We start from the raw sequence: 26,431 nt of genomic DNA, 5'->3' as shown, positions 1-26,431 counted from the left end.
AATTTCAGTGGTCTATAAATAACTCAAAAAAAGTCAAAATTTTTTGAAAATTTAACTATATACAGATACCACTGACATTAACATTTGGTGAAAATTTCAAGTATTTTCAGTGATTAGTTTTTGAATTACAACCATAAAAAAAAATCGATTTGGTCGAAAACTGGTTTTGCGTAAAAATTGCCGTTTTTCCGTCATTTTTTTTTTGTTTTTCTCGATTTTTTTGAAAACTGTTGGAAAATGTTAACTTTTTACCTCTATAATGCACCAAGGATATTCACTTTTACATCGGAAACCACCCCCATTGTTTGAAATTGGAGCATTATTTCGACTAGTTATGCTGTACACAGACACAAAAAAAAAAAAAAAACAAAAAAAAAAAAAAAAACAAAAAAAAAAACATACATCATTGTAAAATCAATACATTCTTCACTCCGTTCAGAATCTAATACATCAAACTTATTGTTATATACAGAGGTATAAATTATTTGAATATTGTTGTTCAAATACTTGTATATGGTATTGGCATATTGTATATTCAATTAAGATTAAAGATAGATCTCAAAATCTACCTTTTCTTTTTTATCTTTTATTAGAAACAAAATGTCAAATTGTACAAACTATTTACATAATATTTTAAATCAAATAAACTATGGTTTATTTCATATAACAATGCTTTAAATGTAGGCATATAAATTTTAATAACATAAGTATAATTATTAATTTTTAAAAATGTGGTAATATTAGAATATACTTTGTACAATATTATACTTACAATTAGTATAATACTATTATAAATAAATAAATAAATAAGTATAATATGTACAGAAAAAGAATTTAAAGAATAAAAAAAATTTCAATGATAGGTATTTCAATTTTTTATCCAAATACTTTTTAAATGAATTCTTCACAATCATGGTTATAGATGATTCAAATGCAAATAAACAAGAGCATGAAAAACTTATAAATGAACTTGATGAATTAATGAAAGTAAATGAAAATTTGGGAACAGAAGTTCAAGAATATAAAGGCATAGAAATATATCAAGGTATTAGATTTAGATACCTACCTAGTTAAAATCAATATTATTTTCTGAATCATGAAAAAAATACATAGTTTAGAATTATCTATAATAGTAGTTTGATAAAATAGAATCATTACTAATTTATAAGTGTAAAATGTATCATTTTCTATTACATTTAAGATGATAATAGTTATCCTAACAAAGAACTTGAACAGCAATGTACAGTAAATATGAACCAAGAGTAAAACAATCTTGATAATGAATTAGAGACAAATAATAATTGTGTTAAGTTAAACTATATAATTATAAGATATTCTTGAAAAATAAACAAAAAGTATTAAATTATGTTTGAAATTATCTAAAATATTTTATTATTATATTGTATAAGCATACAATTTTGTAGTTTGAATTATTTATTTTTAATACATTTTATAACTATTAAGCGTTACAGTAAAACTGGTAAATATTTTAAATATTGATATTTATTATTGTGTAGTACCTAGGTATATTATTGTAAAATAGATAATTTTGAAATAATATTTTATTGTCCCATAATTTTCTTTTAAAATTTGCTTTAAATACTTTTATTAGCCTGACATTTTATTTTATTTTAGATCTCGTTAACATAGAATTAGACAAAGAAAACACCAATGGTACAATTGAATCATTAGATATATAAAACATGGAAGTGGTAGTAATAAATGAAACAATCGTGTCAAAAAGAAAAAAAGGAGTAGGACCCTGGGCCAGAGAACTTCTTAAAAAGAGAACTGAGTTAAGGAATAAAGGAAAAGCGTATATTTGTCCACGTGGTATTATTAAAAAGGATAGAATTCAAAAACCATTACAAATATGTAGAATGAAGTGTGGAGAAAAAATAGATGAAGAAATACGAATTAAAATTTTTCAGGAATTATGGTCATTAGGTACGCGGGATCGAAGAGTTCAATTCATAAGTGGATTGGTGAAGAAAAGAGAACCTAAAACTACGCGCAGAAGAAAATTAGACTCTACTAAAACTAGGGAAGTCACTTATTTGTATTATTTTGAAATAAATGGTAAAAGGGAAAATGTATATAAAAATGTTTCTTGAGTATACTAGACGAAACCCCCAAATTTCTAAATGAAGTAATGAAAAACAAAAATAAATACGTATGTGGTATTACTGATAAGAATTCAAGAGGTCTTCATAGTCCTGCAAATAAAATTTCTGAAGAACAAATCACTTAAGTTATTTCTCATATAAAAAGTTTCCCTTCTTATGAATCACACTATACTAAGAAATTAAATGATAAAAAGTATTTACCAAATCATTTAAATCTTAAAATTATGTTTGATTTATATCGCGAGTATGAAACAGCAAAACCTGTATCTAGAAAAATGTATGGAAATGAGTTTCATAAATTAAAGCTTGCGTTCAAAGAAAGAAAAACTGATACTTGTCATAAATGCGATACATTGTTTATGAAAATAAAAGTTGAAGAAACAGAAGAACAAAAAAAAAATACTCCAAGAAGAATTAAATTTCCATCACGCTTCTGCAGATCTAGCCTACGTATCTAAAAGGATTGATAAAATAATGGCCATAAATGATCCAACTGTAAAATGCTATACTTTTGATTTACAGCAGTGCTTACCTACACCTGATCTTCACACTTCTGTAGCATTTTATAAAAGGCTCTATTGGACATATTTTAATCTAACTATTACGGATATCGGTTCTAAAACAACCACATGTTATCTATGGCATGAAAGTATTGCTAAGAGAGAAGAGTAGTAACTGGGTCCCTGGGGGGCCACCACCGCCACCGCCACCGCCACATCACCACCTCCACCCCCGCTACCTACCACTCACCCAAGGTACTGCCACCCGTATCACCACTCGCTGCCCAGCCATAGATGCTGCAACCGGTACACTGCTCAGCCGTTATCTCGTAGTACACATTATCTTTATACCTATATTATATACTTAAACATATATCTATATACCTATATCTATACATCTATATACGTACAAAATATATGCCCCACCACTAATCCCCACTACCAGTTCACACCTAACTTCCAGAACTCGATCATCCCCCACCATTCATAATAATAATAATAATAATAATATTAATAATACTAATGACGATTAATAATTAAGCACTAATATTCAGTCATAGTTTTGTTTTAACAGTGTCAAGTTGCAAATCTCGGTTTAACTTTATCAGTATTAATATGGCAGGGCCAATAAGTGAAATGAACCATTTGTATTAATATGTTGCACCTTCATCGCCGTCCGAACTCATCGATTGTAGTAATTTCACAATTGACTTTGAAAACCGCAAGTTTTTAAACATCGGATTCGATCCAAAAGATAAATTTAATATTGTGCTGCGAATAATTACACCGGCACGGTATGTAAATATTTCTCCAGACTTCTTGAAGCGTATTTATTCATTCATGGGTAATATTTTATCCCACATTCTCGATCCTGCTGTGAAATATAAAAAATTCACTTTTTTGGAATGTGAATCGGTTTTGATCACAAGTATGGTATATAGGGGAGAGCATGTATTAGTCGTAGAGTCTAAAGAAACAAGCGGATGTAGAATTTTATTGAATAGAAGAGATCTTATGACAATTCAAGATTTAGAGTGGATCATTTTTGAAACCGTATCAAGAAAAATCAATATCGTAAGACCTAATATTTTGAATCAACTCGAACAAATATCCGAATACTTTAAAACAGATTTTAATATTGATAAATCCGCTACACTCGATTAAGTTATATCAATAATCAGAGGAATTCATATTGAATTAATCGCGAAACATATACCAAAGAACAAACAGAGTTTTTTAACCTAAATAATATTATTCGCAACTGAACAGCTTGAAATCAATTGGATGACAAAATCGAGGAATTCGTTAAAAGTAAGAATATATTTTGAAATTATTAATAAAAATATTTAACATATGCATTAAATTAGACAGTTGATGCACCGGCAGAATTTATTTCACCAACCAAGAGAAAAGAGATGCACGATGCTGAGGAATTAAAGGTGAAACATATTATACACATTTTTATTACGATTACTGATTTTTGTTTATTTTAGTTTTATACTGAAACCTTTGATGTGGAAATGCTACAACCTTCACCACCAAGATACTCAAGTATGTCTCCGTTGATGAAATATAATGAAGACGATCCTTCACAGTCACGAGTAACTATAAATGAAACCAATAAAATATTCAAGTTCTAAATTTTATTTTATTCTTAGGGTGCTGACGAGGAAAGGGGATTCAGAGAATATTTAGTAACAAATTCGATGAATCCATTAGAGGCAGCATGGGCTCCGATTCGGAAAACTATACCAAGGACGATACACGTATGTCGTATATATATATAATTTGTATGAGAAAAAAAAAAATAATTATTAATTTTATAGGCTGTCGATGAAAATGATGGTCCTACGTATTTTAACAGACCATAATCCACCACCATATCTTTCCGACTTCATAGATGGCAAGTCAGCAGAACAATCTACTCACTCCAATACAAAAGTCTTTTTATAATTATTAATAAAATCTTGTTAATGATAATAATAATAATAAATATTTCTTATATTATAATATTTGTTATTCAATACGTTATCAATACCCAGACTATGTTTCCTTCCATAACCCTGTTTTATATCATATGAGTTTTTACTCCCTTCCTGGCTTAAGAGTAGGGATTCGTCCCCGCTCTAAACAAGCGCTCGATAGCACTGCATAAAAAGGATGACACGACCCTATGACAAGTCAGTCGTAACCCGCTCTTCAAGTTAACAAGTAACATTAAGTAACAATTTCTGCGTTTAACCTTCAGTGTTACATAATGGCTAATAATCTGATCGATTGTAACACATTCTTTATTGACAGCAATGTTTATTTACGTATTGGCTTAGATCCGGAACTTTTGTTTAATTGTGTTGTTTGTATTACAAGTAACTCTCAGTGCGTGAAAATGAGTGTTGAATTGTTTCAAATCCATAAATACACTTCTTAACAACGTAAACTTTAGACTTCCATCGCACTTACTGTTAAAGGAGTTTAAATCGATGTCGATAGAGGAATTCAACAGTGTCAACATTCTGTCAATCAAATGCTTGCAGCAAGACCAGAATGTGCAGTTGACTAAGGAGAATGTTTAAAAGATTTTACAATTGAGCGATGCCATGGAAGAAGTTATTCAGATGAAAAATATATATGTTCGGTCAGCTTCATTGCTTCAGGCCTGTAAGATTTCAATGTTTCTGGGGAAGGAAATGTCGTTACCCAAAGATACAAAAATAAGCGATGTTGAGGATTATCTGGAGCACATTGAGGTCAAGAAATTGAAAGAACGTATTTCAGTCCAAGGTACTTGCTTAATAGCAGATTTAAAGATTAAAGCACTCAAACAATTGGCAAGGGGCTGGTTATCTTCTTCACCCGAAACTGATGTAATACTAATATATTTTACATAATGTTGTATACTTAAACAACATTTTTTTTTTTTTTAGGCTGAAGTCAACAGACCGAGGACAAGAGCATTTGTAGCGCGTGAAAGGGCAAAGGCAAGCCGTAGATTAAGTTATTTGAAATAATTTATTATGTAATATTTTATTGTAATACAATCAGAAAAAAAAAATGTTTATAATTATATTTAAATATGGCGAATAATTAAATAAAAACATCATAATTTTTTTTTTTTTTAAAATAAGTTTTTTATTTTTACAAACTATTTACAATTTCCTTACATCACCATTAAACGGGTTATAAGTTATAATTTGATCGTGTAAAATGAGACAATAAGCTGCGGTTTTTGCTGGAATGGCCTTGTCTGTTTCGAATTCAATTCGTAAATCTACAGTCGATGATTTTACGTTGTCATTCTGTCGTGATAAATCCACGACTACGATTGGTACAAATTGTTGAAAAATATTTTTAGGAAGTAAAGGGTCACTATACTCTCTCTCGTAGTACGATTTCTGGAATTCAGCATATGCCTTGTACAATATAGCCGTAACATTGTTTGTGAAATCTGCACGAAAATCTTCATATGGATATACTTCAGAGTTTAAATGTACTTTTAGGTTTTTCAAATAGCAGTGATCGAATCGTCCTGATGGATTAAATGAATTATTTTTTCGATCGGTTTGAAGTCCGATTAATGCAAATCTAGGTTTCTCCAACAAACTGCTTGATTTTACCGTCCACGAATGAGAAGTGTTCTGAGGGAGAACTGGATACTCGCACAAGTCCCAATTTCTGAACGCACATGCAACTGGTTTACGAGAGTCTAATACTTTTAACAGTTTTATTTTTTCTTTATCACTAACTCTGATGATGGGCATCTTCCAGATAATTTTATTTAATTCAATGGCTACTTTTTTAAGTTTTTCATTAGGAGTTGTCGTCAAAACATACAACTCATCAAAATCTGTAGACGATCTGTTTAAAATTATTTGTTGATTACAGTTGAGTAGTATTTTTTTATAATCTTCACAAAATCCAAACAAGTGTTTGAGCGGGATACAACCAGCGAATTTGTTATTTAACATGAAATGTTTATTTTCACTGGCATCCATATCTACGTCCCAAGCAGCATTTTGTAGATTGTTCAATTCACTCGGAGTGTGCGAGCAAAAACCTTTAAGACTCGAAGATATTCCAGAGATTTTAATTTTTGTATTTCCACTCCGTTAATTTCATATCGGATTTCAGAAAATAAAAATGCTAAGCCATTATTTGTAAAGTTGAATTCACCCTTCTCTGCTGTAATATCTGCAGGTATATTTAATTTACCTTCAATGTAAAGATAGCTCTCGCAAGGCAATGTGTAAGCGTCCATATTTTGAATAGATATTCTAATTTCATCGTTATTGGATAAAGCTGTAGTCGAATACGGAAGGAAAGAGTGGTACTGCATTTGAGTTATTTTGCAATCTTCTTCATATCCGCCAGCTACGTCCAAATACATTTCATCCATGATGTGAGAACTTTTAAAGAGCGTAGAAATGATAGATTGTTTTTGGTTAGTTTCTTTACAATCGGTGTACGTCTTGACGTATTAATCTTGCTAGTAGAACTATTGATTTTCTTGATAACATTTCTTTTTATATAACTGTTGAACTTAATAGCCATCTTTATGTTTAATTTGTAAACGAATTGTGATTGGCTCCCCTCTTAAATTGATTAAGTTATTATCTTGATCTCTTAGCACTATATTTACTTTACTTATAGACGTGGAATTAAGCCGGTAGAAAACTAAATGTTTTGGAACTTCAATGATTTTATGTCCAGGCGGCGAAGAAGGGAAAAACTCGTGTATCGTCTGGCTCGGTATAGACGCCGTGCAGGAGTACAGCTAGCGCTCCAGGTTGACTATTTATGAAGTACTTACAGGATATTATTACGCACGTTTCAATGGTATTTTAAGAATAAATACTTGTTATTCGATATTCGTATTTGAAATTGTAACACAATTAATGTAATATGTTCAATCAATACCTTGAAAACAATGATTAAAGTTGTTATCAGTTATACTGCGTGACTGCTTATACTGTCAGTTAGTAACTGACTTATATTAATTTATAGTAGAAAACTAGAAAGTATAAAACAACTAATATTTTTAGATAGTTATTATTTGGTACTTATTTGTTCTTTTGTTAAAACTAAAATAAACAATGAGTGATTTAATATTACATTATGGTATTCAAACTATTTTTTCTAATAAAAAATATAATAAAGATAAATCATTAAATTTACTTAAAAGTGGACATGTCATAAATGTCCAAGAACTCAAAACTATTATGGGTCCATGTTTTATAAGTGGTCAAGTTATAAGACAAGCTTCTGTTACTTCTCCACCTTACAGAGTAAAGATTGAAGTGAGTTCAACCATATTTTTTTTTTTACATTCATAATTTTTTTTTATTAATAGTGTTCTGTATGTTACTTATGAAATAAGTAATACTATATATTTAAAAAACAATAGTATATTATTAGTTTTTACTATTTAACTTAAAGTTTTACATTTTTACTTAAAATAAGCTCATAATATGAAAGATAGGTACACAAAATAAATATAGTATATACCTACCAATTTTAAATACATTATATAGTTAAAAATATTCAAAAATTATTTCATTACAATCACAATTAAGACAAGTACCTAGGTAGGTACTAATACTTGTATTTTGAATTTATTAGACAGTTATCGACAAATCATGGCTTTTCCTATTTTATTAGCTTGACGGTTCAAGGGTAATCAAGACTGCAAACTGTGAATGTGCTGCTGGGGCTGGTGAAAAATGTAAACACATTGGTGCTGTTTACTACTATATTAACAATGAAGAGTCGTCATCAAAAACTGATTTACCTTAAACATGGGGTAAGCCGTCTAAAGCTGGTGAAGAAAAATATAAAAAAGGCAAACAAATTTCAGAGTTATTTCATCCAAAAAAACCTCGTTTATAGATGTAGCTCCTGTTGATAAAAATTATTTCATTGAAAATTCCAATCTGTTGTCATTGTCTTGTCCATTGAGTTATAATTTGAAAATTGAAACACAAACACAAGTAGATATAGTATGTGAAGATACAATACAATTTATCATTAACCATGTTGAAGAATCAATTAATTTTGATTTATATAATTCATACTTAAATGTTATCATATGCAAGCAAAAATTATTCAAAAATAATTGTTTTTTTAAACTTGAAGAGTGTAACTTTCCTTTAGACTTCAAGTCATCAGAATTTTTTTTTAATTACATTCATGTTTCTGAAGAAGATATAAAATGTATTTTTAATAAGACTCTAGAACAATCTAGTAATGTTTGGTAAAAACATAGAAAATTTAGGATTTCAGCAAGTAATAAAGCTCATAAAATCAAGACTTCAAAAACCAAGACAGATGAAAAAAAAACTGGCTCTAGCAAAAACTTTATATAATAACAAACAATTAACAGGAAAAGCTGCAGTAAATGTAACTTATGGACTACAAACTGAAAATATAGCTTTTGAAGTATATTCCAAGATGGTTAACTTATTGGTAATAAAATGTGGACTAGTCATTCATATAAAGAAACCATGGATTTGCGCTACACCAGATGGAATAGTTATAGTTGATGGTACACCACAAAAAGTTCTAGAAATTAAATGTCCAATTTCATTTAAAGATAAAGACATTATTGATCCTATTACTAATGTACCTAATTTAAGCTATTTAAAAATGATTGATGGAAAAGTTGGTCTGAAAAAAAGTCATATATACTACACACAATGCCAGATATTAATGTTCACTACAGGGTTGAATGAATGTGATTTTTTTATTTACAACAACATTAAACCAGAATTATTGTTGGTTAAAAAGGATGAACAATTTTTATCAGATACAATACCAAAATTAGAAAATTTTTATTATTCATTTTATTTACCAATTTGTTATACCTAACTAGGTATAAAATATTATATAACAAATATAAATGTGTCAATAAATAAAATACAAGTTTTAATATTAATCATACTAAAATATGTAAGTAGAACTAAAATGTTTTAAAAGTTTTAATGAAATATGTAAGTAACTTATTTATTATCTAAAATATAAATATACTAATGCCTCCATTACTATCTCTATGCAGCTGTATAAATGTATAAAATATGAAAGTATTTAAAAAATTATTGCTTAATAATAGGTGCTTGCATGTTTGTCAAAACACAGCACATATGAACTATGTTATCAATATATGGTAAGTAATCGATAGTTAATTTATTAAGTATGCCAAACGTCTTCAACCTAGCAAACAACCGTTCTACATGTATTCTTACACTTGCTACATTATAGGTTTCTAGAATTTCATCTTCTGAAAATCTACCATTGTGTAAAAATGGAGGCATTACAATGACAACATTTTCATCTGTGTTTTTATTCCTGGGAATCCTTTGTCGGAAAGAACTTCATCACCAGATTCTAAAAGAGCTAAAAACCCACTATCATTGGTTATAAATGAGTCACTAGACCGACCACCATAACATTTTGACACAAAACTAATCATACCATTAGGTGTTATGGCTACTAAAAATTTAACAGTATAAGACCCTTTGTACCTTGAATACATGTAAACTTTCTGTTCTACAGTATTAGGTTGTTCTACTTTTAACTCTGTGCAATCGATTATGCATCTACAGTTTGGATAGTTCTTCTTAAATGCTTCAGGAAGCAAAGCTGAAATAGTTCTCTTATTAGGCCAGAATATTAAATTTTTTGTTTTTACGTTTAATGTAAGAAGGATATCTGTAAATATTCTAGATATTGTTGTTCGGTGTACTCCAAAAAATACAGCCAAAGAGGAATAAGTTAAACCTAATTTCAATTTCATCAAAAATATTAATAAAGCATTTTCCTTAGAGACCACCAAACGATTGACATTAGGCATTAACTTGAGCAGTATATTAAAAACTGAAAAAGAAGTGCCAGTAATGTCTTTAAGAGATTTTTCATTTTTAATGGATTCAAAACCGTGAAATGCTTCACAAGATAAGCAAGATAAACTTTCTCTGTGGTCTACACCACAAGCTTTGTCAGAAGATGTTGGCTTACTACCACAATTCAAATAGTTTGAAAAGGAAAATGGAATACAAGCTTGTGTGGAAACACTATTACCTTCATGAATACAAGAAAAATTAAAATTGTTATTACCACAGTTATCAAAACCCACTTGAATGCCAACACTTGCAAACTGTGAAGTACAGCTATTCTCTACCAAAAAACCATTTTCAGTATCTGTTTCTATTTTTTCTGTAATAGTTGTAGTTTGAATCTTTCTGTTTAAAATCCGTTTGTACCTTTCATCTGCTTGGTTTGAATCAATTAGCTTCTTCTTGTACACTTTAGGGAATAATGAAGGTACATAAGAAGGACTTCTAGGATCATTTGACCGCTTGTTTCCAACAAAATGCTTACTACATATCACACTGCGAGGATTAGGTTACTAAATTAAATAACATCATTTTTGTTACTAAGAATTTTAAGGAAATATTATTTTTAAATATTTAACATAAGTAATTTAGCTATGCTTTTACTATTAACGAGAATGTAATTTAATTAAATAGGTAATTACTCAAGTCTGTTAACAACCTTTATCCATTGAAACTTCAAATCTTTTTGGTATGATCGATTAGGAAAGTTGTAAAATATAGTATTAGTAGTATTCTTGTATGTATTATTGCAGTTAACCACACAACAAATTTGATGAGAATTTTTATTTGAGTCATTATGAAACAAAAATGGGTAATTGAAAATAAAATGAAAGTTGTAAATTCTAAAACTTGAGCTTAAAATTTTGGTATGTACCTATCTAGTATATTAACTATTAAAATGTACAGCAGTTGCAACTTGCAAGTGCCCATTGACTGATTATATTGATATAAAAAAAATAAGATTTAATTAATAACTTAATAATCACTACTTGCCTAGGACCATAGATAACAATGAATAAAGATAATCTTTATTATCTATGCCTAGGACCAAGGTATCTGAGACAAATGATCATTTTTGATTACAATAATAAGTTAATAAGTTAACATGTTTACGAAGTAGGTATAGTACTATAGTGATCATATTATTTTCTTTTTTATTTACCAACAAGGCAACAGACATGAAAATGCATGAATAGTTTTTAAGACTTAATACATGAATATGATGACGAACTTGTTTATAATTATAATTGTGAAGTAAAATGTAAAGTATGGATAAATAATGATGCATAAAAACTAGTTTTTGTTCGTAATACCTATTTCATTCAAATATTTGAATCCTGTAACAGTTTAAACTATTAACTACCAGAGCGCGCTGTTTTCCGATGGCTGCACGACGTCTATACCATTACTGTGTTGTGCTCGTCCGGGTTGTTCCGTTCGAACGTTGTTTTTCGGAAGTGTGAGGTTCAGATTTTTTTAGAAAAAGTACAACAAACAGTTATAAGAATTTTTTATACTAATATAATTTTAAAATGAGTCGAAGCATTTAGTTCAATGTACAATAAGTTAATGGTCGTCGAGACGACGTACAGTTTTAAGAGTGCTGGATCGACTGACTCTGCGGCTCGCTCGCGGATGTCGCGTAGCTACAATTTTCTCAGAGCCGCCTACACATTAAGCGTTATCGACAGACTACAATAATATACTCTTATATTTAATACAAAAGACTTATACTATATACTAATGGCTAATGCGTACATAACAACTGAATGAACCAGAAATTAGATTGCAATCTATTTTTATACAGTTAACTTTCATTATGTTAACTATCAGTTCAGATTCATGCTTTGTGTTTTCAGAGTAAACTTTATTTTCAAAACCTAATATTTTGGATATATTATGTTCAATCGTGAAATCAATATCATGACTACACGTCATTGAACATTTTAATGTGCTGCTATCAGCCTTGAGTTGAAACAAAGTAACATGATTGGTAAGAGTTTTTGAATCGTTGACTCCAAATTAATTATTTATATGATCCCGTTGGTATAGTTACATTTACACATTTGCCGAGCGAATTGCGAAATCCTATCGTATTACAATCCGGTTCTATGTTTGGTATAGAATTATGTGTTTGCAGACTTAAAAGACACAGCTGCGATATATTTTTTACTTCTAACGGTGGAAAAATATCACATGACATTTCACTGGAATTACCATTTAATGTTATCGTGTACATGATAAAAATTTCAAACACAAATGCCCGCAATTAAATGTGTTATAACATTGATGCCTAGTGTAATATACTGTATGTTACATCCACTGAGGTACGACTGTAGTTCTAGTGGAGGCGGTAGATTACCAAAACTGTCGTAGTATGTAACTTGTTTTCCAATTTTTTATACGCTACCCAATGAGTTCCTGTACTTTTTTCAATGTCCAAATTGATAACCGCTGATTCTTTATGCTTTGGTCGTGGAGGTAACCTATCTCTAGAAAACACTCCGATGAAATGAGGTATTTTCATTATGCGCGCATGTTTTATAATTTCCTAATCATACAGCGCTCTTTTGGGTAACGTAGAAATTAGTTTTTTTGCCGTTTTGGAGTTTTCTTTAAAGATTTACGGGTACCCTTTCTTTTATACGAACCACCTCCGTGTGGAGCGAGATATAGTCCCTTTCCTTTCTCTATTTTATACGTGCCGCCTTTATTAGGTGCGAGATATAATCCTCTGCCCAAATGTGAAGGTTCATTTCTATTAAATTCACTAACGGTTTTACAACGTTAGCAATGCCACCTGTTAGCGCTCCGAAAGCAGATAAGCCAGCAAAAATTGGTATCAACGGTAACATACCACCAGTTTTTGGTGTAGGTATGACACGAGGTACTCGAGATTTCTTGCCGTTTTTACGGAATATTTTTTTAGCTGCCGCAACACATTTTTTTGTTAATTTCATCAGGTTTTTTTCATTAATATTTTTTTTGAGTACATTTTTAGCCGCCTTTATAGCAGCTTTGAATCCACATCCTGCACCAATTTTACGTTTTGCCTTCATGCCCGTTGTGACTAACACCGCTGCAGCCTTTTCTTTTAAATTTGAGTCTTTTGACTTGAATCTATTCCAAGCCCTATTTTCTAATGTATAATCTACTTTTTGACGATCTGTCAAAGATTTGCTGTGATCATAAGCGATATCGTGTTCTTTACACGCCGAATCTAAAGGATTGATACCTTTATCACCACGATCCAACCATTTTCTCAATTTAGTCCCCGCACCGCAGTACTGATAACCTAAAATGATAAATAAAAACTATAAACTTGTAAAGTGATATTGTTAGTTTATGTGTGTGTATGTGTGTGTGTGTGGTAGAGTTTAGAATTACCTGGTAAATGAAGTTCAAATGGTAATTTATTTATAAGAGTGTTAATTATACCTCCGCCTTTATTCTTGTTGTTTCTTCGAACGGGTGACATCGTGTAATGGTCAGATTACAAAAATTACACAGCTATTTATACATAATCATTATATTATAATGAAGTTTGTCGATCAACAAATAAAACTTACAGTGGAAAATATCGACCCACCTACGACTCGTGAATCAAGACATGGAGCGCTTTTACCAAATACCTATCGTGCTTTAGTTGTTGGTCCTTCTGGATGTGGTAAAACGAATTTAATTTATGCCTTATTGACTAATATCAATGGTATACGATTTCATAACGTTTATATATACTCGATCAACCGAAATATAAAATGCTTTGTAAAATTTTAAAAGATGTGGACGGAGTACAGTTATCACTTTTCATGAAAACGATGAGGTTATCCTCCAGAAAAAGCATTACCAGATTCTGTTTTTATATTTGACGATATTTTATGTGAAAATCAGAATATTGTACGTTCATACTACACGCGCTGTAGACATAACAACATTGATGTGTTCTATCTGGCGCAATCATTCGCACGCATACCAAAACAACTTATTCGAGATAATAGCAACATGATAATATTATTCAAGCAAGATGAGACTAATTTAAAACACGTTTACATGGAACACTGCTCTGGTGATATGAATTATCCCGAGTTTAAAGAGTTTTGTACTTTGTGTTGGAGTAAAGGGAGATTCAATTTCGTCGTAATAAGTAAGGACTGTGAACGTGACAACGGACGATATCGACACGGTTTTGACACGTTATCGTTATATAAAACACTATAGTACGATATTAACCATGGAAGAGACGATAGTACAGTGTTGAACGAATTAGTTATTGCTAAGGAAAACATTAAACGTAAATTTGAAGCATTAAAAAGAGGTGATGCCGATATTCAATCTTATGTATCACAAACATTTAAACCAATAATCGAACCTCTGAACAAATTACATAACCAATCGCCAACACCACAAACTTCCGAAGCAGGTAATGATAATGACATTTCGAATGAAATTGAAGATTTAGCTACCGATAATTGGACGGGAACTTACCGGTCATTAGAAGAATGTGAGAAAGATAAAATATATGGTCCAAGAAAAAAATCTGATGGTGTTATTAAATTAGGTCATGAAGAAGTAAAATTTAAAAACAATGAAATAATTATCAATGATTCATCTTATCAGCTAACAACCGGGGCTCGTTGAGTTATTGTTTTCTAGATATCCAATGCAATATACTGATAGTGATTAAATACATATAAATCAATACTTATTCAAACATCGGCACATTTAACGCTGGACGGTACAAAATTAAGCAAGGTGGTGCAAGTATAAACAAATTATTTGTAAGCTATTTCCTCGGGGACCGGTGTGCAATTACAAACGCATAATTAGTATATTGGAATGATACGAATGAGTTGGTTGATAGATTAAGACTTCTTTTAGCCTCTCAACCTGCGGAAAACACCGGAGTTTCAAACGAAATATTATCTATTTTTGAAGAACTCTATGAATCCGGTATAACAAAGAAAATACTTAATGTCTAAACGTGATATAGCAATCGAACTTCACAGACCGGCTAGGAAAAATTATACTAGACGAACAGTAAATGTTTACGGAAAAAACGATTTATGGCAGGCAGACTTGGTCGAGATGATACCATTTTCAAAGAAAAACAATGGATAGAAGTATATTCTCTGTGTGATTGACTGCTTCACGAAATTCGCCTGGGCTATTCCATTAAAAACAAAAACGGCTTGTGAAGTGACCGGTGCCATGTCAAAAATACTTATAAGTAGATCGCCTAAACTGCTGCAGGTAGATAATGGAAAAGAATTTTACAATTTGAAATTTGATATTTTAATGACAAAGCATAATATAAAAAAGTATAGCACATATTCAACGACGAAAGCTTGTTTTGTAGAAAGGTTTAACCGAACTTTAAAAACAAACATGTATAGAGAGTTTACTGCTCAGGGTTCACATAAATGGTTATCTATTTTACCCATCCTGATAGATAATTACAACAATTCAAAACATAGAACGATCGGGATGACACAGTCCAGGCGGAAGAAAATCCTGCACTAGTGACTTTGAAACAACGCACAATCGTAATAGGAAGTAAAATTTCATGTTGGAGATAAAGTTCGAATAAGCACTCAGAAAGGAGTTTTCACAAAAGGATTTTTACCTAATTGGTCAACAGAAATATTCACAAGTAAAAATAAACAAAACAGAACCACCTACTTATCAGTTACACGATTATCATGATGAACCAATAGCCAGTTGTTTTTACACCGAAGAAATATCTAAAACAAATTTTCCTAATGATTATTTAATCGAAAAAATTATACGAAAGAAGGGGAATCAGATATATGTTAAATGGATAGGGTTTAAAAATTCTCATAATTCATGGATAAATAAGAATGAAATTAAAAAATAATTTCAGTCGGTGTTCAGAAATGAATGTGCTTGATACCACGAAATTATTTTTCAATATTCCATACGGTGAGTCAGCTTAACAATATGTCTTCGGCTATTTTGGACATTTTTTGCATTCTCAGAGTCAACAACAAGTATTTTATTAAAGAAATATCTATAGCAGACACTGAAACATGGACCCATCAACACTTTATATTTAAACATACATCTTTAAAACAAGACGCAACAAGTCAGTTGGCTTGAACGGTTGCAACACGGTTTATCATTGGAATACGGCGATATCGAGTATGGAGAAATACAGAAAATATTTCAATCATTAACATTTGATAGAATTTACGTCAAAGGTTTGCAGAAACAAAAAATTATCGAAGAGTTCATGCCGCACGCTACCGTCTTCAACAATGAAAACTTAGAATGTCCACGGCTTAGTCAATTGAACGGAGAAACACTACCATGTTTTATTTTTCATATGGATTTTAATCCTCAACAATGTACATTGTATAAAGTATTTGCATTAAAAAAATGGTATGTTTATAATGTTTAAGATTGTATTCTATTAATTAAATAAACAATAATAATAATAATATTTTAACATTGTTGGATTTTTTTTATTTACTATATAACACGGTATAATGTTAATAAAAACAAAATCAAACAGATATTTACATGACCTTAACAATAAATTATAGAATATTATTATATATATATATAATATATGTACACTGTATAACATTTTTAACATTTAGTTGTTTCAAGTTGTACATTGTATAAAGTATTTAAAAAATGGATGTTTATAATGTTTAAGATTGTATTCTATTAATTAAATAAACAATAATAATAATAATATTTTAGCATTGTTGAATTATTTTTTACTATATAACATGGTATAATATTATTAAAAACAAAATCACACAGATATTTACATGACAATAACAATAAATTATAGAATATATATATATATATATATATATATATATTATGTACACAGTATAATAATTTTTAACATTTAGTTGTTCAAGTACCCCAATGGTAACGTTTCTATTATGTCACCTTCCGAATACATAGCCATCCGTTTGTCGTATTCCATTTTGAAAGTTTTTGATGTAAATGTTGTTGCTAATTGCTTAGTTTTAGAATTTGGGTTATTTGTTGAAATTGTAGTTGTACCTCCTTTATTTCGTCGTTCATTATTTTTTTCATACTGTCCATATTTAATTTTTGAATATTTTCATAACTAAGAGTAAATCCTTTTATTTTTGTTGTTGTCCGGTTTTCGTTATCTGTGTGTGCTATACTTTTAGGACCAGTCGACACCCAGTCTGTTATATGTACACCTGGACCTAATTCATCAGTCCATTCACCTAGCATGCACCCTGTCTTTACTTCGACATCATCGAAAATATTAAATACGCTATCTGGGTCGTAATACACGACTTTCTCACCGAGATTGTCCAACATGTTATACAATCTTAATCTGGCATTTGATGTTGTGAACGCCGCTATTTAAATGTTGGTATTATGTTCGTTTCCGACGTAATGTTAATTTGTTTATAAGAAACTTCGACTAAATCATCCGTCAAAAACACTATGTTTTCAATTTCTAGTTTACTGTCCAACAATACTTGATACCATCTGTCCGGTTTTGATATGATCTCGGTTTTTGTTTGATTAGGTCTTTGTCCATACTTACCCCAAAACGAATTCAGGCATATTTTAGCAAGCGCTCTTAATCCAGGATTTTCTTTTATATTTTCTACATCCAAATCGATTCCCACTGCATTTTTTACTGCTAAAATATAATCATTAACTGTTCGATAGTCATTTTTCCAAGAGCTAGTTTCTAGCTTAATTTTTAAAAATCGTTTTATATATTCCATAAACAATGTATTAGATTTTTTTTCAAAATGTTGCACTTCATAAATTTTTAGTATTTTATAACCTTTCTCTATAGCTTTTTGCACTTCGTCTGTGGTCCAAGTTCCTGTAAGTGACTTCTGATCAGCGTTGTGTGTACACTGTCTAATTTTATCAAGATGACATTAATTACAAAGTGTAAATACTAATTTTTAGATTTTATCGGAAGTACGGGATGATATAAATTGGTCGGTGGTAATAATTTGCATTTGATAAAACCATACCAATTTGATTCCGAATATTTTTAATTGATGGATTAAAAATCTTTTTAGGATGGCCTACGGGGTAATTATCATAATACATTACTGTCGGGTATAAACTGCATACATCGATGTATTTAATTTTTTTATTTTTAACCATTAATTTTGTAGCGTTAGTTCTTCCTCCGAAAAATGCATCTCGTGGGTTTAGTGGCTCAATCACATCATCTGGATATTGCATCATTTGCTTATAATCGGCGTGCTTTCTCCATTTACAACTCCATATTTCTTCAACTTGGTACCCATTTTCTTTCAATTGAGTTGTCCGTCTAATTGCGTTGTTGTATAAATCGGTCATGGAGTGTTTATTAACGGGGTTTGTATCATTAGGGTTGAAGCAATCGGGACAGCTATGCCAGAAACATCCATGATACTGATATACTTTTTTTTCCGACACATCATAACCGTCGACTTTAGCACCGCATATGACAGCTTCTCCGCCGTTTAATGCATGCTTTATATTTTTATTTCCATTTCATATTTTGCTTTTCAACCACTTGATTGATTCGTCTGAAAATTTCTCTTTTTTCACATTTTGAACGACTGCTATAGTGGAATTTGACAAGTCACTCTGCCGATAAATTGCCATACATACACTCGCAATGGTTATGTATTTAAAGGGGTCAATGTTGCACACGTCCAAAAATTGTTTTCTGAGTTCTAAACATCCTCTTCGTAGAATGTCAACGTCCGAATTACAATATTCTTCCAACTCTTTTTTGAAATTAAATGTATAATTGTTATTTCATCATGCCAATTTATAAAAGCTGTTCTGTTTCGTTGTCATAGTATTATAGCCGTAATAAGATTTGTTCGGCAAAGGTCCTATATAACATTGATTTTCTGGAGTATTGAAAAAATGTGGAAAGAATCCTTTTTTCGCTTCTGTAAGTCCAAACGTTTTTGGGAAGTCAGATAGTTTAGACTGTATAAAATTAAGGCTATCGATGAATTTTATGTTCAAGCCCCCTTCTTTTATTTCGAGCATCATAACTTTTGTCCCGTTACGAATTATTTCGTATTTGACTGTTGGCATGTATTTTAAAATGTATTGTATTATAAAATATGTATCGTATGATTTTGAATTGTGTGCTATGTATGTTGTTCCTTTCATATCTTTACTTAGTGCCCATTTGCAAAATTTATCATTAGCCGTGGCCACGTCATCTGTCAAAAACACATATTTTGTACCTTCAAAATTGTGCGCAATTACCATATTTGATATGTGTGTTCCTGTGTTTTGTTGGGCTTCGTAATCGAAAAATATATAATTCGTTGTGAATGTACAGTCTTTCCGTTTTTCTGATGATTTGTTGTTACAAACGCAGGCTTCCACACAATATCCTCCTTTTCCTATTTTTCGTTGCATAAAACATTCATGTAGACACAATTTGATGTTTTCTTGTTTGCAATTATGGCATTTTCCATATCCGCAAAAGCTATTGTGTGTGTGGTCATTTCTTTGTACGATTAAATAACATCCACTGCATTTATACTCCTTATCGCAAACATTTCTATGTTTTCTTAAACATTCGACATCGACACAGTAACGGTTGCACTCTTGACAAAAATTTTTTTCTTTTCTGAAGTCATGGATATGATATTTTTCGTTACACAGCTTACACTTTAGCCCGGGTCCTTTTTTACACACGTGTTTATTTTTATTATTATTATACCCCGTATCACATAATTCGCAATAGTATACACGTTCCTTAAACGAAGGCATGGAATAAATAGTATGAAAATGATCATTTTTTTTCAATAGATAAATCTTAATTCTATTTCATTTCCTGAGTAGTCGATTTCACAAAAATTATCCACATTCACGACTTTCACTTGAATGTTCAACAATTTTTCGACATTTTCTATATCGCGGTAGGTAAACGGTCGGTTATCAAATATTTTTAATTTTTGACATAATTGCTTTGTCAAACGTGTTTGTATATTATTTCTGCCATTCCGTAGGTCTTTTATTTGGCTATCGGTTAATTTATGTCCCAATAAATCAGCAGTCTTGTACGATAATCCAACTAAAATAGCACGGGGGCAACATAATTCATCTGGATTATTAATTTCTGTTACACATCTTTTGTTTTTGGTAAAAATATTCAAGTATTCCCAAGACGGTTTAGGTTTACCACCTTTAGGCATTATAATAACTTGAAAACTGAATACCGTTTCGTTAATATTCACAGACTGATCAGATGTTAATATACTACTATACTTATTTAAAATTTTCTGCCCTGAGATATTGGATGTCATGTTACCTGTGGATATTGGCGAAAAAAACTTCGGATTGTCTGCGTGCATATTAACAATGTCCCCATCAGTAAAATTTGTAATTGTTTTAATATTTGTTATCATATTTTCTAATCCATCCTCCAATAGTGCGTTTAAACTAACTATATCTAAATTCCCCGGCACAGGTTTTAATGTTATACTATAGTCAATCATAAAAGCATTATTTTTTTTTATAAATCTATTTTTCTTATTATAAATGCTGAACAAATTTGATTCTAAAAGTGAAGTTTCAGTTGCTGGTTCTATTAGTTTCGCTTTTTTTCTTTTTTCTTTTGTTCTGACCGTGGTGCCAACGTGTACACGCTTACCTAAAAAATGTACACATAATATATAATATAAGCGTTTCATAAAAATGTTAATTAAATACTTTTGTTAGACGTTTCAGCTGGATTATTTTCCACGAAAATGTTGAGGGCTATTTCAAACATGTCCTGTTGTTTGGCATTAGCTAAAAACATTTAATAGTGTTATATTTTGTAGGTATGTATAGTTTATAAAGTGTATCATACTTTTACATAATTCACTATTTTCGACCTCTTCCAACAATTGAACACACAATTCATCGTCACTGTCCTCGAACATTTTATTATTGTCATCTAATAAAAGCAAAAATATTTTTTATTTTTGATACCAAATAAACAAAGTGCATCTTACTTTTACATAATTCAGTATTTTCAACCTCATTCAACAATTGAACACAGAATTCATCGTCACTGTCTTCAAACATATTACCATCTGAAAAAACATTAAATATTATAATACTCAATTATAAACATATATATATATATTATATATATATAAAGTTCTTACTTATTGCTTCAGGTATTGTTGGTACTAAAGGTGCTGCTGGTGCTGCTGTTGGTACTGCAGGCTGTTTATTAATACCTAAAATGGATCAATACTATAATATTTTAAACTTGAACACCGAAATCGCTATAACAATTTATTGTCTATCTGTGATGTACCATCGGAGATCGAGTGTCCTATTACGTTGACCTAATAACCATGAACATGTGGTTGCGTATACTAAACTCCTTAAATACGGTCAGAATGTCTTAACACGTATACCGGTGTCCACGTTATCTAATGATAACAATAAAAGTAGATATAAAACGCGGGAAACAGAAACCGATTCGTTTAGTTGCATGCCTGAGTCTGTGCTGTCTATGAATTATATGACGATAAAAGTAAACGATAAAAACGCGGGAAACTGAATGCAAAAATGTTCAAAATAGTAGTATATTCTACAACCAAATAATTTATAATCATATTGTCAATAATGTAGTATGCTTAATGGTGCATGTATTAGTATTATATAATGATAAATAAATAAATACATTTTTTTCTCATACAAACCTAATATTGTACGACTGTGAGAAATTACACGCATGTAAATCGTGATTATTACGTATGGATATTTACCATTATACATTATACGTTAAATTTTATTTACTCACCGTGAATACTTTTGATGTGCCGTTTGAGAGCATCGTTTCTAGTAAATAAATTTCCACAAATAGTACACTTAAATAGTTCATTACTATTATGGCGCTTTAAATGCCTAGCTAAAATGTCTTTTCGCGAGAAAAAACATTGACACTGATCGCACTTAAACATTTTGTATTATTATTATTATTATTATTTTAATAAACACATCAGAACGATATCACTGCGAAAACCACACTAAATCAGTGATACTCAGTGCCGGATTAACCTACAAGCAAAATAAGCACTGCTTAAGGCCCTTGAAAAAATTTGGCCCGTATTTTTTTTTTCTATTAAAAAAATTTAAAATCTGTAGATTTGCACATTAAGTCGATGGTCACACTAGACCCGGCAATTGGGCATTGGCTCAATATTTTACCAAATTATTAGACCGTTTATTGGGGACAAAATTCGGCTGACATAAATGGTCAGACTAAATCCAGATTTCAATTAAATTCACCAAAATTATATAGTTTATACACACGTTTATTTCTATACAGCAAAATATTTCGTTTTTATCCGTTATCGGCCATATATTGTAGACGGGTACACTACTAATACAGGTATACTAATAACTAATAAGTAATAACAGCAATAGCTATTAGCAACTACCTTTATTATCTGTAGAAATTATACATTTATACAACACTTTACTATTACCAAAGAACAAACCTTTTACACAATACAATACAATTTATTATAATATGTTTAAATTTATGATTCTTTATCGACGCGACCACATTTAATGTTTGACGATGGAGACTATCACAGTCGTTGGTGAACATTAGAACATGTACAGTATTACACCGTGTTTTAGTTTTTAAAAAGTGCCATGTTATCTGTGTAGTTGAAAGAAAATAACTGTTCAAAAATCACCTAGAAAAATGTCAAAACCGAAAGGTGGTTGGAAAAAACTAAAAGAATCTCAAAAGAAAAAAGAAAGTGAAGCACAACTTCTAAAAAAAGTAAACCCTCTTACAAGTTATTATAAAATTCAAAATACCAATAATAAAGTAGATACAATTATTAATGAACCGGACTTACATGTGGTAAGTTCATCAAATTCATTTACTGATGATTGTTCTAATAGTAATGCCATAATTTTGAACTCTAACGACCCCGGAGTTTGGGATTTAACATCTACCAAATTAAAATCTTACGTGTTAGAAAAAGGGCCAACATTTTTTCAAAATAAAGATGCTGATTTATCTTTAACTAAAAAACTTTATGAAAATCCTAAAATAAATCGTTATTTAAGCAAAAATGCATTTTTCTATAGAAAACCTAATGGTGATTATTGTAATAGAGAATGGTTACTTTATTCACCGATTAAAAAAATGGTATATTGTTATTATTATATTCTTTTTTCTAATAAAAACGTAATGTGTGATGGCTATGATTATTGGCGAAATGTTCAAAAAACTCTCGAAATCCACGCGAAAAAAGGAGATCATGTTTTAGCAATTAGTATGTACTTAAATAGAACGAAACTGTCTGGAATAATAGATAGTGAGCTACAAAAAGAGTTATCTGAAACACGCAATTACTGGAAAAATGTATTAAAGCGCTTAATCGAAACAATATTGTTTTTATCAGAACGTGGTCTACCATTTAGAGGTTCAGACGAACACTTCGGGTCAAAAAATAATGGAAATTATCTTGGAATATTGGAACTTCTTTCAAAATTTGACCCATTTTTAGCACAACATATATCTGTACACGGAAATCGAGGGAAAGGACATGTATCTTATCTATCTAAAACTATTTGCAATGAATTTATTGCACTTATTGCAAAAAAAAACTCGTACAATGATTATAGATCAAATAAAAAAATCCGGTTATTTTTCAATAAGCGTTGATTCTACTCCTGATATAACCCATATGGATCAACTAACTATTATTTTAAGATATGTAAATAACGATGGTCCAGTAGAACGTTTTATTACTTTTATTCATATAACTAGCCATACTGGTGCATATCTTGCTTCGTGTTTACTCGATTTTTTAAAAGATAATGATATTAAGATAGAAAACTGTCGTGGGCAGAGCTATGACAACGCTAGCAACATGAGCGGGACTTATTCAGGTATGCAAGCAGAAATAAAAAAGTGCAATTCATTTATTGATTACATACCGTGTATTGCACACTCGCTAAATCTCGTTGGACAATCTGCTGTAGATTGTTGCATTGAAGCAGTTTCATTTTTCGGTTATGTACAAGAACTTTACAATTTTTTCTCCGTATCTACCCATCGCTGGGATATTTTAAAAAAAACTTTAGTAAAAATCTGTCCAGTTACTAAATCTAAATCAAATACTAGATGGAGTGCAAATGCTCGAGCTGTAAAAGCATTATATTTAAGCTACGAAAATATTAATGAAGCGTTAAAAAAAATTCAAAATGATCCATTTCAACCACAATCAAATCGTCACCAAGCAGGAAGTTTAAGTAAAGTTCTCGGTCATTTAGAAACGGGCATTATGTGTGAATTGTGGCATAATATCCTCGAACCTTTTAATAATTGCAGTAAAAGTGTTCAAAATAGCGAAATTGATTTATATACTGCAATTAATTTAATTGAAAGTCTTAAAATTGTCTTTCAAAATATTAGGTGCCAATATGATGAATATGAAAGAAATGGCATGAAAAGGACTAAAAATGAAGACTACAAATTGACTAGACACCGAAAAAAAATTAAAATAAATGAAAGTAGTTCTCATGAACTAAGTGCAAAAGAGTCATTTAAAATAAACAATTTTTATGTAATAATTGATCAGCTTTATAGTGCTCTAGCACATAGAATTAACGCTTATACTTGTGTGAGAAATAATTTTAAGTTATTATCTAAAATTTAAATGGTCATGGAAATCGAAGAAATACAAGAAGGAATGAAAAATTTGTTAAATAGGTATCCAAAAGATTTCCCAGAAGATTTTACAGATGAGTTTAAACAGTTTTTAAGTTTTTCATCAACTTCTTTATTATTAATTACTACGAACGAAAATAAGAATAAGAATATTTTGCTTAATATGTATAAGATGATAGTTGATTTAAATGTGACTGAGAGTTTTCCAAATGTTGAAAGGTTATTACGCTTATATCTTTCTCTTATGTGTACCAACTGTACTGGTGAAAGATCTTTTTCCCGATTAAAATTATTAAAAACCGTATTACGATCTTCACTATCACAAAACAATCTGCAGGATTTTGGAATTTTGAGCATCGAGAGTGAATTTGTGAAATCTCTAGACTTGGATGATGTTATTCGAACTTTTTCAAATGAAAAAACCAGAAAAAAAGAATTATGTATAGATGAAGAGGAGAGACAAGTGAACAGTTGCAATGATGACAGTGACTAATTTTATAATAAATAAACATATATTTTAGTATACAACAATAATTTAAAAAAGTGTTTGACACAATTATTATTTATATTCATAAATAAAATTTAAAAAAATGAAATTTTTTTTAATTTGTAGTTTACACCTTTTTTTACTCCTTATGACCAATTAGGCCCGTCTGATTTATTTGCTTAAGGCCCGTGAAACACTTAATCCGGCACTGGTGATACTGTGCCATAACCTAATGCAATGAGGAGAACAAAATATGTCAGCAGAATCGTGTTACAAGAGAAAAAAATGCTTGTTGGTGTTTTTTAATTTTTACTGGAATATAATCGGTACTAATGATAAATCTTAGTGCATTATGTTAGTATAGTTTGTTAAGTTGTGTTAAAAATTATTTAAAAATTATTTTGTTTTTAAAAATGTCATACTCCAGCCAAGTATTTACTATAAACACACCTGACGTTTCAGCAGGCTTCATCGACTTTTTAGCGAATGGCGAGTTTGATGAAATGGTATGTTTAATTACTTATACATAATATATTAAAAATAACACATTTTATTATATTTGTAGCTATCAAATACACCAAGACGTATGTTTTATAATAATCTATTAAGCCAAGGTGAAAATATTTCTGTTGACAAAGTTAGTATGACAAAATATATTATTATAGCACTTACCTTACCATCGTCATGTATACCTATATATTTGTTGTTGTTGTTATAGACTAGAAACGATG

At 30.4% G+C, this 26,431-nt stretch overlaps 3 protein-coding genes and 2 pseudogenes across 3 annotated transcripts; 3 read left to right on the top strand and 2 right to left on the bottom strand.

The window, feature by feature from the left end:
• The first annotated feature begins 3,192 nt into the window (after positions 1 to 3,192).
• LOC126554577 (uncharacterized) lies at positions 3,193 to 4,063 on the top strand (annotated as a pseudogene).
• Positions 4,064 to 4,883: 820 nt separating this feature from the next.
• On the top strand, positions 4,884 to 5,634 carry LOC126554576 (uncharacterized; annotated as a pseudogene).
• A 138-nt stretch (positions 5,635 to 5,772) lies between these two features.
• LOC126554575 (uncharacterized) lies at positions 5,773 to 6,618 on the bottom strand. Its single transcript, XM_050209636.1, has one exon. The coding sequence runs from the start codon at positions 6,616 to 6,618 to the stop codon at positions 5,773 to 5,775; it is 846 nt and encodes a 281-aa protein (XP_050065593.1).
• Positions 6,619 to 9,711: 3,093 nt separating this feature from the next.
• Positions 9,712 to 13,990, bottom strand: LOC126554574 (uncharacterized). Its single transcript, XM_050209635.1, is given in 5 exon segments — positions 9,712 to 9,953; positions 9,956 to 11,007; positions 13,288 to 13,441; positions 13,559 to 13,807; positions 13,900 to 13,990. Coding segments are annotated over 5 exon segments (1,788 nt in total).
• Positions 13,991 to 23,230: 9,240 nt separating this feature from the next.
• Positions 23,231 to 25,706, top strand: LOC126554573 (zinc finger MYM-type protein 1-like). The gene is made up of 5 exons (XM_050209634.1): positions 23,231 to 23,288; positions 23,364 to 23,636; positions 23,943 to 24,183; positions 24,254 to 25,166; positions 25,551 to 25,706. The coding sequence occupies exons 1-5, from the start codon at positions 23,231 to 23,233 to the stop codon at positions 25,704 to 25,706; spliced, it is 1,641 nt and encodes a 546-aa protein (XP_050065591.1).
• The last annotated feature ends 725 nt before the right edge of the window (positions 25,707 to 26,431 follow it).

The sequence above is a fragment of the Aphis gossypii genome, unplaced genomic scaffold, assembly GCF_020184175.1.
Source record: "Aphis gossypii isolate Hap1 unplaced genomic scaffold, ASM2018417v2 Contig00548, whole genome shotgun sequence".
NCBI lineage: Eukaryota > Metazoa > Arthropoda > Insecta > Hemiptera > Aphididae > Aphis > Aphis gossypii.
Note: the sequence above shows the minus strand (reverse complement) of the source record. Positions and strands in the feature narration are given on the sequence as shown.

What these genes read in the sequence shown, in the direction of transcription:
- LOC126554575 (XM_050209636.1), bottom strand. Translation starts at nt 6,618, where the DNA reads ATGGATGCCAGTGAAAATAAACATTTCATGTTAAATAACAAATTCGCT.
- LOC126554573 (XM_050209634.1), top strand. Translation starts at nt 23,231, where the DNA reads ATGTCAAAACCGAAAGGTGGTTGGAAAAAACTAAAAGAATCTCAAAAG. An exon ending in ATCTCAAAAGAAAAAAGAAA is followed by an intron (nt 23,289 to 23,363) that starts GTGAAGCACAAC and finishes ATAATAAAGTAG; the next exon opens with ATACAATTATTAATGAACCG. An exon ending in AGATCAAATAAAAAAATCCG is followed by an intron (nt 24,184 to 24,253) that starts GTTATTTTTCAA and finishes TATTATTTTAAG; the next exon opens with ATATGTAAATAACGATGGTC.